The following is a 14,221-nucleotide window of genomic DNA, read 5'->3' as shown; positions in this document are numbered from 1 at the left end:
GCGACCTCGTTGTGTCGTCGCCTCCGTATGCGCACAGCAGGGGGGCCACGCCGCCCTGCGCCGCGTTGGCCGCAATCGAGCGCCGACCTCTCCGACCCCATCGACCGCCGGCTGATGGAGGGGAGCGGCTCGTGCTCCGCTCGCGATCGGTCAACTCAGCCTTAAACGAGTACCTGGTGTGTAACCACGAGTACTCGTGAAACAAAGACGGAAAGCGGTCTGTGGTCTGTGCGTGAGCGTGGTTTCTGCTCTCGTTCACAGAACATGCACGTGCACCCCAAGGCGCTGAAGAGCGTGAAGGGGCAGGTGGGGGCCCCCATGCCGGGCAGCGTGATCGAAATCAAGGTGAAGGAAGGGCAGCAGGTGGAGAAGGGGCAGCCCCTGTGCGTGCTGAGCGCCATGAAGATGGAGACGGTGGTGAACGCGCCCATGACGGGAAAGATCATCAAGCTGCACGTGCAGCCCAGCATGCACTTGGAGGGCGACGACCTCATCCTGGAGATCGAGTGACGGGCGTCACGCCGTGCCGGCCCCTCGTCGCGTTCCGTTTCTTCGGGCCTCACCTCTTCAGTCCAACCCCTCGCCCCTTCCTAACCCTCCCCCCCCCATCTCTCCCTCCCTCGCGCTGTGTGCGTGCGTGAAATCCGCACCTGCACGGGACGCAGCGCTTGTCCCCTCGCCCGTGCGATAGTTTCACGGTTCTGACTCCTGCGTCGAATGAAACGCGTTTGGACGCGCCTGCGGGAAAAAGCCTGCGCTAGCGTCCGCTGCACGATTCGTCCGGGAGCAAGGCGTGTGCCCGTTCGTGGGTATCGCCGCGGAATTCGAGCATTGCAGCAATTGACACTGAAATGATTACCTCCGCCCTCTGCTTTCCGGGGCTCGCGAGTGAACAGGGCAGACAGCGGCACGCGCGCGCTCTCGCGTTTGTCTCGGGATGTCGCCCGCAGACGTCCCGGGGTCCTGTCCACGCCAGGCTTGGGGTTGACCAAGTGCAATTAAAGTATTTTTTTCACACTGATCGCAATTAGGATTGCTAAATGAAACTTGACAGTGCCTCGCCGCCGCCGCCGTCAACGCGGTCCGTGCGTCTCGGCAGAGTTCGTGAAGATAAACCGCGAGTTCGTCACCAGGCGGCTGCACACATTGCGCGTCGACCACCACGCCTAGAATCCGCCGGTAATCGTGGGCGTTTGGCACTGTTATTTCATTGGAGATGTTTTGTTTGTTGGGTAACGGCCTTAGCAAACCGATACTAGCGCGATGGGATTACATACCCCCAAATCCCTCCCCCCCCACCCCCCAAGCACTTTCCTGCGCCTGATCCACTTGCATCGCAGCTCACGCCTCTTGTGAACCGCACCTTCTTGTGTCCGTGCGAAGCTAACAAGTTTCTGGATGTGAAACCGGAGGCCACTTTGAAGGGCCAGCGTTCGCTTGTTTAACCTTGAAACGTGTTTGGCCTTGTTGTCTAGGTCAGGGTACACGTCGCCGTCGAAGGTGAAGCTCGTTAGCCAGCCGTGGCAATGTCGAGGTTGGCGTCACGGTTAATGTTGGGTTGAAAAGGTCGGTCGTCAGGATTCTGCAGCGGGTAGCTTTATTGACAAGCGGCTGTTGCACCGATGAGTAAGTAAAGCATTGTCGGCGCCATGTTTTCTGGTTCCAAAATATAATTCCACGAGGTCACATGGCACATTTGGACCAATCGAACGGCAGTTTAACCCATAGCATTGACGAATAGTGGACAAGTGGCGACGGAAGCATTGGAGAGTTTACCTGAAGCGCTGAACCGACCTCCTGTAAGACTTGTCGAGCGCATGCCGTCTCCAGAATTAAATGAGGATTGCTCGGCGTTCCCGCAGAAAGCACAGATTCTGTCCGCCACGACAGCTTGTCACGCCAGAGCCACGGGTAAATATGTGCTAAATTTGGAATTAGGATTAAAAGTTTATAATTACATTTCAAATCCAAAATTTTAACCAGAATATGTATTAGTCCCATAATCTGTTGTGAGAGGGGATGAAGGCGGTGTGAGCTATTTCTCAACCCTTTGCTCGCAAGAAAACGGAAGTGAAAAGAACAAAGTGTGAAATAAGATAATACCGTGCTAGATTTTCAGCAGTGAGAATACTAAAGTAAGAATTCCTGGCCACTCACTATCTTAGAAATTAACGCGCAATTTTCGAACCAATTTTTTTTTATCAACCTATGGGTGCTCTTTTTTGTTATTTGACCCTTCTTCGTGCGCGTGTCTCTCGGGTATCAACACGGCCCACGCCGTGCCAGAGGGGATGGCTGCTCGCTGCAGAGGGAATTTTGCACAACGACGCAGCCAACGCGGATGGGGGGTATCTGTGCTGGGTGCGTGGAGAGTCGGGGGGGGGGGGGGGGGAGGAAAAATGCATTTTGTTCGACCGTCGATCATTAGGAATTCTGCCGTGGTCTTTGGCTCGTGGCTGATGAGGAGCTCTGTGATGAGGTTTTTTGGAACACGGCGCATGTAGCGGCAAGATTCTGGAATGATAAGCGGGCTGCAAACTAAAATTAGGCCATAATTACAGCAATTGTGTACATAGCATTAATCTGCGGGGGCACTAATAAGTAGGAACGTGACAGATGGGTATTTCAAATGTCTTTACGAGCATAACCATAAATTGGAATATTATTTCTTTATGAATTATAAACACCACTCATTAATCCGAAAACTTGCTGATCGATAAATGCTTATGAGGGCGATCGAACTTGTAATTTCAGAAATTGCAACCACAACGTAATAATCAGGGGCGCGTTGATCCGTTACGAAAATTGGTTACAGCCGAAACGGGCAATGTGGCACCCGTTGTCACGTGTCGTCATCTCTCGACGGTCTCGCGATGACGACACGTGACAACGGGCGTCTTGTGTCATCTCTCGACGGTCTCGCGATGATGACACGTGACGACGGGCGCCACGTGTCATCGCTCGACGGTCTCGCGATGATAACACGTGACAACGGGTGCCAGGTGTCATCATCGCTCGACGGTCTCGCGATAACACGTGACGACGGGCGTCACGTGTCGTCATCGCTCGACGGTCTCGCGATGATAGCACGTGACGACGGGCGCCACGTGTCGTTATCTCTCGACGGTCTCGCGATGATAACACGTGACAACGGGCTTCACGTGTCGTCATCGCTCTACGCTCGGCTGAAGCCAGCCGCTGGTGCCGTTGCGAGGGTTTGCTGCTCGTGCTGGAGACGATTTTCACAGCTCACCGTGTGGCTCGCTTCGTAGGCTGCCGGGGGGGGGGGGGGGTGTCACGATACAGCGGTCTCTGTTCCCCCGATCGGGATCGCAGGCCACGTCGATGATGACCAATTGTGACGCAATAATTGCACGACGGGCGCAGGTGAAGCTTTATTTTTTTTAACGAATCATTCGCGCGTGTAGAATTACGTCAGGCCTAGTCAATCATGTTTACTTTTGAGTTTACAAAAATGCTTTTACGTAATTGCGTAACTATCGAATGATTGAAATGATTTACGCCGCTCGCAGCACAAGTGGACCCCTCACGTGCATAATCGTCAATCGTGGAGCAATAATAATAATAGAGCGTGGGAATCGTGAAGGGGGTTATTTAAACGTGTTCGTAAGTCCGACACTAACACATGCTATGATTACTTGAACGAAGACGAACGCCTTGTAAATGTCACGCTGTGCGTGTGTGCGGGTCGACATGTTCACCGTGATTTTGCTGTGCCGAATGTCGCCCTCCCCCCCACCCCCTTGTGGCCTCCCGTGCCCAACGTGATGGGAGCGCAAGGCGCCTAGGTGTGTCTCATTCCACAGGCGAACCCGGCAACGCCTTGCTTGTGAAATGATCCTGCAGGAATGTTGTATCCCACGAATACAACACGCGTTGAGCGTCTATCTCCCCCCCCCCCCGAAACCCCCTCTGTTGTGTTCAGACGGAGAACAAATAATTACTTAGAAAATATATTTGAATGATTGTTTAAATAAATGATACGTGTACTGTCGTGATGGATGATATAATACGAATAAATACAAGACTTGTTATGTATCACTTGATGTTTTTTTTTCTATATTTATCGATTCATGGCCGTGTGAGCAGTGACGACTTCTCCACTCCCCCCCCCTACATCAAAACTTTCAACTCGGCACACCAATCTCTCTCTCCTCTGTTGTGTCTTCTTCAGAACGGTCTGAAGCCGCCCGCTTTCTAACCTTGACCGGCGAAGCCAGCGTGGACGAACGACGCCCCGGGACTCCGTCCGCCATTGAGCACGCGGTCACGGGAGGGGCCCACTGGCCTAGGCGACGCACAGGCGCCAGTCAAACTAAGAGGGCGTTAGGCCTCGACAGTCGAAATCGGTTCCCACGGAATTAAATGAAGATAAAAAGAAACACACGGCCCCTCTGGGTGGGTGGGGGGTCCTTAGGATGAATAAAACGAAGAGATAAATAATCGATAAGAGAAAAAGACGTCGGCGGAAGTCCCCGCCCTGACCCTTTGTAAACGGGCGGCACGCTGACGTCGTCCATGAGACCCACCTGAGAAGCCAGGCCACGAGAGGCCAGGTACAGCCGGGCAGGAGACAAGTTGCCATCCTTACATGTTAAAAAAGGTCAATTTCACCCCCGAATCTGCAAAGCCTACACCCACAGGGCAAATACGTCCTCTCGGGCGGACTGCAGGCCAAGGAATTAACCTTAATACAGGGATACAATCCTCCGGTTTTGCCTTCCACGTTAAAAAAACAAAACATCCCTTTAAACTGATTTGGCTGCTGCTATTAATAATTGCCACATCACCCACATGTCATAAGCCACTTTGATGAGCTATCACGTGTGGCCAGTTCGCCTCTGAGAAAGGGTTATTAGCTCAGTGGGTTCTCCCTGATGAACAACAGAGATTAGTTTCAATGTAAAACAAAATTAGCACCACTTGTACCCTCGACTTGCCCCTTCCCCTGCCCCGCCTGGAGGCAGCTTCGGCCCAAGATACAACCACCAGGGGTGAAAACTTAAGACGGTGGCAGTGACTGCTGAGTCTGTAGACGGTGAAAATGCAATAGGCGCCACGGGCTGCATGCAAGAACCGTTTGGTGGCCAAACGCAGAGCGCGCGCAGCTCTCAAGAGTTCAATAACGCACGAATATCACACGCTCTCGAGGGAACTGTGTTTGGTTTAATGCTTTACAAAATAAAAACGACCATAATCGTATAACCAGGACAATCGTAACACCCACCCAGCCCACGTGGGCTGGTGACCCTGGTTCAAACAATGGATTGTATTGTTGATAATTGATCAATTACGCGATGACATCGTCAAATTTGCCGTAGTCCACACACGCACAGTGCAGACTCTATAGCACGTGGAGCTCTCTGACGTGATCAATATTTGGTGGTTGAGTGGGGAGCACCTGGGATAGCAAGTCACGGAGTCATAGGTTCAAATTAAACCATTAATTAGATTTTTTAATATATAAATTCAATCACAAACGCAAAGTAAAGTCTTTTTTTAATAAAAAAAGATGCAACAACTAATTTGAAAATGTCAATGATGTAATAACCGGAACATACACAGCATCCGTGAGCCTGCTTGGTGTCGTGAATATTGTGACTGACTCAAAAAGTCAAGGACCCGGGTTGAAATCCCATATGAGATTTTTGCTAATTTACAAATCGCGTGATGACGTCACGGCCTGTATTTACAAAGCCACGTGCGCGCAGTGCAACCACTACATCATGCGGAGCCCCCTGCATTTGCGTGAAGAGTCAGTGGCGCAAGGCGATGCGAGACAACCCTGGAGCCTGGAGAGTCCGGTAGATACGAGGTTCAAATCCTTTGTAAAAGTGGGTGGCGAATAGACACGACCCTGCACACCTCGAGAACCATGAGGCGAGCGAGGAAGATTGTGGCCGATTCCTCCCACCCTGGACACTCTCTGTTCCAGCTACTCCCCTCCGGCAGAAGGCTGCGGTCCATCAGGACCAAAACCTCACGCCACAAAAAACTGTTTCTTCCCAACCGCTGCTGGCCTCTTCAACAAGACCAAGGGCTTACACTGACTTTAACATTTTATCAACAAAATGACACCTTGCCATATTTACACTATGTTACCCCGTTTGTATTTTTAGATTGTATCTTATAGCTACTTTATGTTCAATATTTATTCAAATTTTACAAACTTTAGCCCCTTAGTGTTAGACTTTGTACCTTTAGTATAGTTTAGACTTGTATACCGCTTATTTAAGATTTCAGATTCCTATGTGTTGAATGTATGCACCTTCCTGCCAAAGTCTTTGCGAACTTTCAAGTTAAACGTCCAATATGTGAACGTACTAACATGAGTGTGTGTGTGCGCAGGTGGAGCTGAGGACATGGAGCAGTCCACGGGCGTGGAGATCTGGACCAGCTGTGGAGGTGACCTGGAGCGGAGAGAGGACAGAGGAAGGAATAGGTTACTTAGAAGTATTGCTATTTTTTACGTGACTTATAACAGCTGTGACCACTAGAGGGCGCTGTGCCACCACTAGGGGCGCTATTAACAACTAGGGGGCGCTGTTCTATGGATATACCCATTAAAAGCGTCACTTTCTTGCAAATAAATGCATTTATACCGGATACTCGACGTATTGCAGCTTTAAGTCACGAATTTTCACAAAATCGCGGAAAGTCTGCCGATCTCAAACAACGTAGCAACGCAAAACACAGTAAGGTACATCCAGTAGGGGGTGCGGTAATTGTTGAATTTTTTCATAAAATTGACGCTTTCACGACAAAACATTTTTTTACGACAAAATGCAACTAAACACACGACTTATCTACCATAAATATATACCGTGAAGTATTAACAAACGAGAAAGCCCTCATCCAGTTGTAGATTGACAAAAGACCTGCAGCAAATCACCAAACCAAGTATATCCAGATGGGTAAATGTTACAAAAACCATTAAGGGTTACTTGTAATGGGGTCTTTCTCCAGCAAAATACGACTAAAAGCACTATTTACCAGCAAAACAAAACATGCAACACGTAACCCTCGATGTCACATCTCATTTTGGAAATCACAGTAAGTGAACACGAAGAGACCACTGGCTCTCCTACCTCTCCTATCTAACCTCACTCCGGTCTCCTTACCGTTATCTCCCTATCTCTCCCCTCTCACCTCACTCCCCTCCCCCACCTCTCCCCTTCCACCTCACTCCACTCCCCTCACCGTGCTCTCCGCTCCAGCAACCCAAGGTTGCCCTCCAACCCCCAGTGAAGCTCCCCTCGATGGGAGTTCGCTGCTCCTCGTCGCCCACGCCCGCCCGCCTTGAGAGGCCCGGTGTCGCCTGGCTGTGGTAACAGCCCCTGCCTGTGGTCACCCGAGTCTCCCCCTGAGTCTCCCCTTGAGTCTCCCCTGAGTCTCCCCTTGAGTCTCCCCCTGAGTCTCCCCCTGAGTCTCCCCCTGAGTCTCCCCTGAGTCTCCCCTGAGTCTCCCCCTGAGTCTCCCCCTGAGTCTCCCCTGAGTCTCCCCCTGAGTCTCCCCCTGAGTCTCCCCTGAGTCTCCCCCTGAGTCTCCCCCTGAGTCTCCCCTGAGTCTCCCCATGAGTCTCCCCCTGAGTCTCCCCCTGAATCTCCCCCTGAGTCTCCCCCTGAGTCTCCCCCCGAGTCTCCCCCCGAGCCTCCCCCCGAGCCTCTTCACTGCTCTCGCCTGCTTCTAACTCAAAGGGATTCACTCGCTGCAGGCGCTGCGCGGATGGATGCGTCCCCCTGGGTCATCGGCACTGACAAATCCTGGCCGACTTTGACGATGGACGGGGACTGCGATGTGATATCACCAATGCATCATCCATTATATATATTTATAGTTAAAGTAACACCCGTGACCAAATCACCTGATGTCATCGAATATTAAAAGCTAAGCATGTTTGAGCCTGCAGAGTGCTTGGATGGGCGACCAGCAGGTGTTATAGGCTGCGTGGCTGTGATGGGCAGCACTGAGGAATGCATCTTCATCTGTCTCCCTGCGTGTTCACTAACCCGCACTGATCAACATTGGTGAAGTGTGGTGAAATCAACGCCCCTTGACCGACACGCAGGGGGAAGGTCCTCATCCAGCAGTGAATTGACATGGACGCTCTGGAGATGTTCGACGTTTCGTGGTATGTACCTATCATGGTTATGTACGTATTATTATTATTATGAAAGCTGTATTTCCGTGTGTTTAACATTACTGAGTTGAATATGTATATATGGGCTGTAATATACGTAAACACAAACCCAGTATCGCCTACACTTGCTGTGCACCGAGTCTAACGAGATGCAGGAAACCTGACTATTAATGAGCTACCCCTGGACACACCGAGCGCATCAATGGGGCTTTAAGACTTCAAGAGGTTACATAAAGTCTTCCTGAATCAACATCAAAACCTCGTGCCTAGCTCCACACCCACTCACATCCCGGCATGGAAGCGTCACTCAGCGCGGATCCAACTCAGACAGCCCCAGAGAGGCAGCAACTCACGCTTCAGACGGCTCCAGGTGCAGGGCCCCCAGGTGCAGGGTCTCCAGATGCAGGGTCTCCAGGTGCAGGGTCTCCAGGTGCAGGGTCTCCAGGTGCAGGGTCTCCAGGTGCAGGGTCTCTAGGCTCCAGGTGCAGGGTCTCCAGCTGCAGGGTCTCCAGGTGCAGGGTCTCCAGGTGCAGGGTCTCCAGCTGCAGGGTCTCTAGGCTCCAGGTGCAGGGTCTCTAGGCTCCAGGTGCAGGGTCTCCAGCTGCAGGGTCTCCAGGTGCAGGGTCTCCAGGTGCAGGGTCTCCAGGTGCAGGGTCTCTAGGCTCCAGGTGCAGGGTCTCCAGCTGCAGGGTCTCCAGGTGCAGGGTCTCCAGGTGCAGGGTCTCCAGGTGCAGGGTCTCTAGGCTCCAGGTGCAGGGTCTCCAGCTGCAGGGTCTCTAGGCTCCAGGTGCAGGGTCTCTAGGCTCCAGGTGCAGGGTCTCCAGCTGCAGGGTCTCTAGGCTCCAGGTGCAGGGTCTCTTGGCTCCAGGTGCAGGGTCTCTGGGCTCCAGGTGCAGGGTCTCTGGGCTCCAGGTGCAGGGTCTCTAGACTTCAGGTGCAGGGTCTCTAGACTCCAGGTGCAGGGTCTCTAGACTCCAGGTGCAGGGTCTCTAGACTCCAGGTGCAGGGTCCCCAGACTCCAGGTGCAGGGTCTCTGGGCTCCAGGTGCAGGGTCTCTGGGCTCCAGGTGCAGGGTCCCCAGACTCCAGGTGCAGGTTCTCTAGACTCCAGGTGCAGGGTCTCTAGACTCCAGGTGCAGGGTCTCTAGGCTCCAGGTGCAGGTTATCTAGGCTCCAAGTGCAGGGTGCCCAGGCTCCAGGTGCAGGTTCTCTAGGTGCTATAAGCACGGAGCTGTGAGCTTGAATCTCAAATGCCGCACCGCATCTACGTGAACCTCCCATCTCAGTGGCTGTACTCTTCAGCGACTGCTCTATAATTCACCTGCCCACGTCACCTTCGCCTGTAGACGTCACAGATATACCACAATTGGATGTGGAAACTCTGGGCCGGGGACACCCGGGGAACTTCCCCACAACCTCTCACCCCAGTCTGGAATTGAACCGAGACGCCAGCGCTTTGAGTCGGGCCGGGCCCACGTGGTGACGTCGGAATATGTGGAGAGAGAGCCCACCTGGCCGGTCTTCCGAGTTCCCGACCTGTGCATGGCAGGGCCACGTGTGTGTAATACACCCATGTGTGTGTGTACACAAATACAGACAAAGACCCCCCCTATAGTCCTAACATACTGCTGGGACAAGTGCTCTTAGCGAGCACCTATGAAGGCCGGAACGGTACATGAGGGCATCGGTTAACATCATGCTAATCCATCACATTAACATAACCACTTGCGTGCCCTCTAATTTCTCACATTAACATCATGCTAATCTCTCACATTAACATAGCCAATTCCGTGCCCTCTAATTTCTCACAGTAACATCATGCTAATCGCTCACATTAACATAGCCACTTCCGTGCCCTCTAACTTCTCACATTAACATCATGCTAATCCATCACATTAACATAACCACTTCCATGCCCTCTAATTTCTCACATTAACATCATGCTAATCCATCACATTAACATAGCCACTTCCATGCCCTCTAACTTCTCACATTGACATCATGCTAATCCATCACATTAACATAGCCACTTCCATGCCCTCTAACTTCTCACATTAACATCATGCTAATCCATCACATTAACATAACCACTTCCGTGCCCTCTAATTTCTCACATTAACATCATGCTAATCCATGACATTAACATAGCCACTTCCATGCCCTCTAATTTCTCACATTAACATCATGCTAATCCATCATATTAACATAGCCACTTCCATGCCCTCTAATTTCTCACAGTAACATCATGCTAATCTCTCACATTAACATAGCCACTTCCATGCCCTCTAATTTCTCACAGTAACATCATGCTAATCTCTCACATTAACATAGCCATTTCCGTGCCTTCTAATTTCTCACAGTAACATCATGCTAATCTCTCACATTAACATAGCCATTTCCGTGCCTTCTAATTTCTCACAGTAACATCATGCTAATCTCTCACATTAACATAACCACTTCCATGCCCTCTAATTTCTCACATTAACATCATGCTAATCCATCATATTAACATAGCCACTTCCATGCCCTCTAATTTCTCACAGTAACATCATGCTAATCTCTCACATTAACATAGCCACTTCCATGCCCTCTAATTTCTCACAGTAACATCATGCTAATCTCTCACATTAACATAGCCATTTCCGTGCCTTCTAATTTCTCACAGTAACATCATGCTAATCTCTCACATTAACATAACCACTTCCGTGCCCTCTAATTTCTCACATTAACATCATGCTAATCTCTCACATTAACATAGCCACTTCCGTGCCCTCTAATTTCTCACAGTAACATCATGCTAATCTCTCACATTAACATATCCACTTCCGTGCCCTCTAATTTATCACATTATCATCATGCTAATCTCTCACATTAACATAGTCACTTCCGTGCCCTCTAATTTCTCACAGTAACATCATGCTAATCCATCACATTAACATAACCACTTCCGTGCCCTCTAATTTATCACATTAACATCATGCTAATCTCTCACATTAACATAGTCACTTCCGTGCCCTCTAATTTATCACATTATCATCATGCTAATCCATCACATTAACATAACCACTTCCGTGCCCTCTAATTTATCACATTAACATCATGCTAATCTCTCACATTAACATAGCCACTTCCGTGCCCTCTAATTTCTCACATTAACATCACGCTAATCTCTCACATTAACATATCCACTTCCGTGCCCTCTAATTTATCACATTATCATCATGCTAATCCATCACATTAACATAACCACTTCCGTGCCCTCTAATTTATCACATTAACATCATGCTAATCCCTCACATTAACACAGCCACTTTTTTTTGTTTCCCTTCGACGTGACTTTACCGAAAGAACCAAGAATATGAATCCTTGCGGTTCTGGAGGCGTCGATGGCCCGGCGGCACCCTGCAGGGCAGCGCCGCGTGAGGCCGGCAGAGGGCAGCAGCGCCCCGCGCGTCTTCTCTTCCCCGCGTCTCCCCGTTGCCTCGTGTGAGCGTGGGCTGCTGCATGGCTCGGAGTTGCCACCACCCGTACTGATCTTTCCCACGAATCAACCCTCTCTATGAGCGATCTTTGTCGTTCTAGGGCAGTGGTTCTTAACCTTTAGTGCAGCCTTGCACCCCTTTGGTTCTCAGTCGTTTAATTGTTTTATGATCCATAATACACGTCTTGTTTCGGGTTAGATCGCGTAAACACGAAAGCCTACGTGTTAAACTATTGAATGTTAATAAATACATCGGTGTTTGATGAAACAAAGAAGTTGCTTGTACTTACGTGCCAGTGCTTAATTTGTCTTTCGATGATTTAACTTTAAAAAGGAAAAATCTGCCCATGTCTCGCACCCCCAGAAAGGGCATCTCGCAGCCCCAGGGGGTTACAGCGTGCACCCCCCATGTGAAGAACCACCGGCTTAGGATATCAGTCAGTCTTCCGGGGGCGTGACAAGTCTGGGTCCGTAATAGTGCAGGCAATGCATGGTACATACGCGTCGTTCTTCGCCCTCTTCCCGTACTGTGAGATATTCTTCTCGTCGCGGCTCGTGCCGTTTTTTTGTTTGGTCTCGCGTGCCGCGCGAGAGGTGGTTAACCACACGCACGCAGACGGAGCCGTTAAAGCATGAACCGCTCCGCATCTGTCTGCCTGCCCGTGAAATATCGTCGCGGCCGTCCATTCCTTTATGTTTAAGTGACAAGATAATGAAACACCTTACAAGCAAAAAGGGGGGGGGGGCAGAAATAATGTAAGGAAGGAATTCATTACCAATAAAACAAATAGTGATCTTTTTCTCTCTTTATGCCGTAAAAGTGGGCGCTAAATCGCGTGGCTGGGGCTCGCGAGATATTGAGGCCCGTGGTGGTGACTGGGTGCGGGATTATTTATTATTTCCTTAAATCAGGCGGGCTGCTAGGCGATCCCAAGTGTTTAAAGCAATCGCTAACAATTCCACGCGTGGGCTCAACATGGATTTCACATTTTTCTTCGACACTGGGGGGGGTGGAGGTGGCGGCAGGCGGGGGAGGGGGATCTTGTGTCACCAATTCTGAAAACTCTACCACCCCCCCCCCCCCCCACTGCCGTTAATATGACACACATTCCATAAATTCGTTACATTTATGTATGCTGTATATATACACACACTTACAGTCTTGATTTAAAGCTTTCGTGACTCCTAGGATCCATACTCTTTGGTTCTATTGGGTAAAGTCACGTAGGTAAAAAATAAAATAACAAAAATGTTTTTTGTTAATAAAATAACAAAAATGTTTTTTGTTATTTTATTTTACCCAATAGAACCAAAGAGTACACTTACAGAGCTTGGTCATTCCACAGCTCGATGAGGGTCTTTGCACGCTGCGTGGGTTGTGGGGGCTGTTAAGCCCTACTCCGCGTTGGCCGCTGCGGGTTTGTGAAAGCATGGCGCACAGACGCGGGAGAGTAGCAGTACCGTACAACAGTGGATGTTGTGGCAACGCCCTCCGTTGCCCGCAACGTATCCCTGCTACCTACTACACCAGTTATGCCGAGTTGTGTTAACCCATTCAATTGCTATGCAGGCTCAAGACTGCTTAGCTTTCGAGATCTGACGAGATCGGGCGCATCCTGGATCATTTGGTCACAGGCGCATTCATAATATGCACAAACGGTACCGAATGTTGCAACAGCAACACAAATTTCGATTTAAAGCTTTCGTGACTGCAATGATTCATCTTCTTTGGTTATTTCGGTAAAGTCACGTAGAATGAGAATAAAATAATAAATTGATAAAATAAAATAACACAATAATATTCTCACGACGTTTCGGCCACAACACAAGCGGCCTTCATCAGGTGAAGGGGCGAGACTGCAAAAAAAAACAACAACACCCCCTACCCCCGCGTTTACATATTATTCACGATACGTATCTGTAACGCAAATTAATTGAACGATAATCCTATAAAAAATAAAATGCGAGATTATATCTTAGTCAGCCGGGTGGCCATGAAGACGTGTGATGTCCGCACGTCTGGCAAGTGCATCACTGTCACGCGCCGTCCTCTGCGATCGCCGCGCGCGCGACCCCCGCGCCGCGCGCCGCCGTTCCTCGGTTCCGGCCGCAGCCCTCGGGACGGAGAGGGGTCGCGCGGGACTCTCGGCAGCGCCGTTTCACCGGATGTGAAGTTTCCCCCCCCCCACACACACATCATCCCCCACACTCCCCCCACCCACACACCCCACAACTCCCCCCCCCCACCACCACCACACTCCCCACCAGCTCCTTCCTCTTGCGCGGCAGCAGCCAGGACCTAAAATAACCGCAGTCAGTCGGGGTTTTTTTTTTTAATCCGTGGCTATATGAGGACGTTCTCTCGCAGCATCGACGAATGCTGGTCACGTTGAAAAATCCGAAGCAAGCTTTGCAAAACAAATCCTCCGGAACGCACGCGTAATAATTACACAATTTCTTGGGGATTAAAACGAACAAGAACCCCCCCCCCCCACCCTACGATTTGTATTTTGCGGAATTGAGTGGGTGCTCCTACGGATTTATTTCCCTTCTTCCTGCAGCGGTGACTGATGATCCCCG

At 50.3% G+C, this 14,221-nt stretch overlaps 1 protein-coding gene and 1 long non-coding RNA gene across 5 annotated transcripts in view; one reads left to right on the top strand and one right to left on the bottom strand.

Annotated features, from left to right (window-relative positions):
- The window catches only part of PC (pyruvate carboxylase), a 55,797-nt gene extending 51,738 nt beyond the window's left edge, over positions 1-4,059 (top strand). For all 4 annotated transcript variants that reach the window (XM_032956027.2, XM_076067657.1, XM_032956028.2 and 1 more), the window contains exon 22: positions 262-4,059. In XM_032956027.2, the coding sequence (XP_032811918.2) occupies positions 262-510 (249 nt within the window). In that variant the 3' untranslated portion in view covers positions 511-4,059. The remainder of the gene's footprint in view (positions 1-261) is intronic.
- A 1,444-nt stretch (positions 4,060-5,503) lies between these two features.
- LOC142924833 (uncharacterized) lies at positions 5,504-13,783 on the bottom strand. The gene is made up of 2 exons (XR_012941927.1): positions 8,515-13,783; positions 5,504-6,431 (listed from the first exon to the last, which is right to left on the bottom strand). It is a non-coding gene; the product is annotated as an uncharacterized LOC142924833 (long non-coding RNA).
- Positions 13,784-14,221: the final 438 nt, after the last annotated feature.

Source organism: Petromyzon marinus, chromosome 17 (genome assembly GCF_048934315.1).
Source record: "Petromyzon marinus isolate PM22_M1 ecotype Great Lakes invasive population chromosome 17, UKy_Petmar_22M1.pri1.0, whole genome shotgun sequence".
Classification (NCBI taxonomy): domain Eukaryota; kingdom Metazoa; phylum Chordata; class Hyperoartia; order Petromyzontiformes; family Petromyzontidae; genus Petromyzon; species Petromyzon marinus.
The sequence above is the reverse complement of the archived record's forward strand: the minus strand, read 5'-3'. Positions and strand labels throughout refer to the sequence as shown.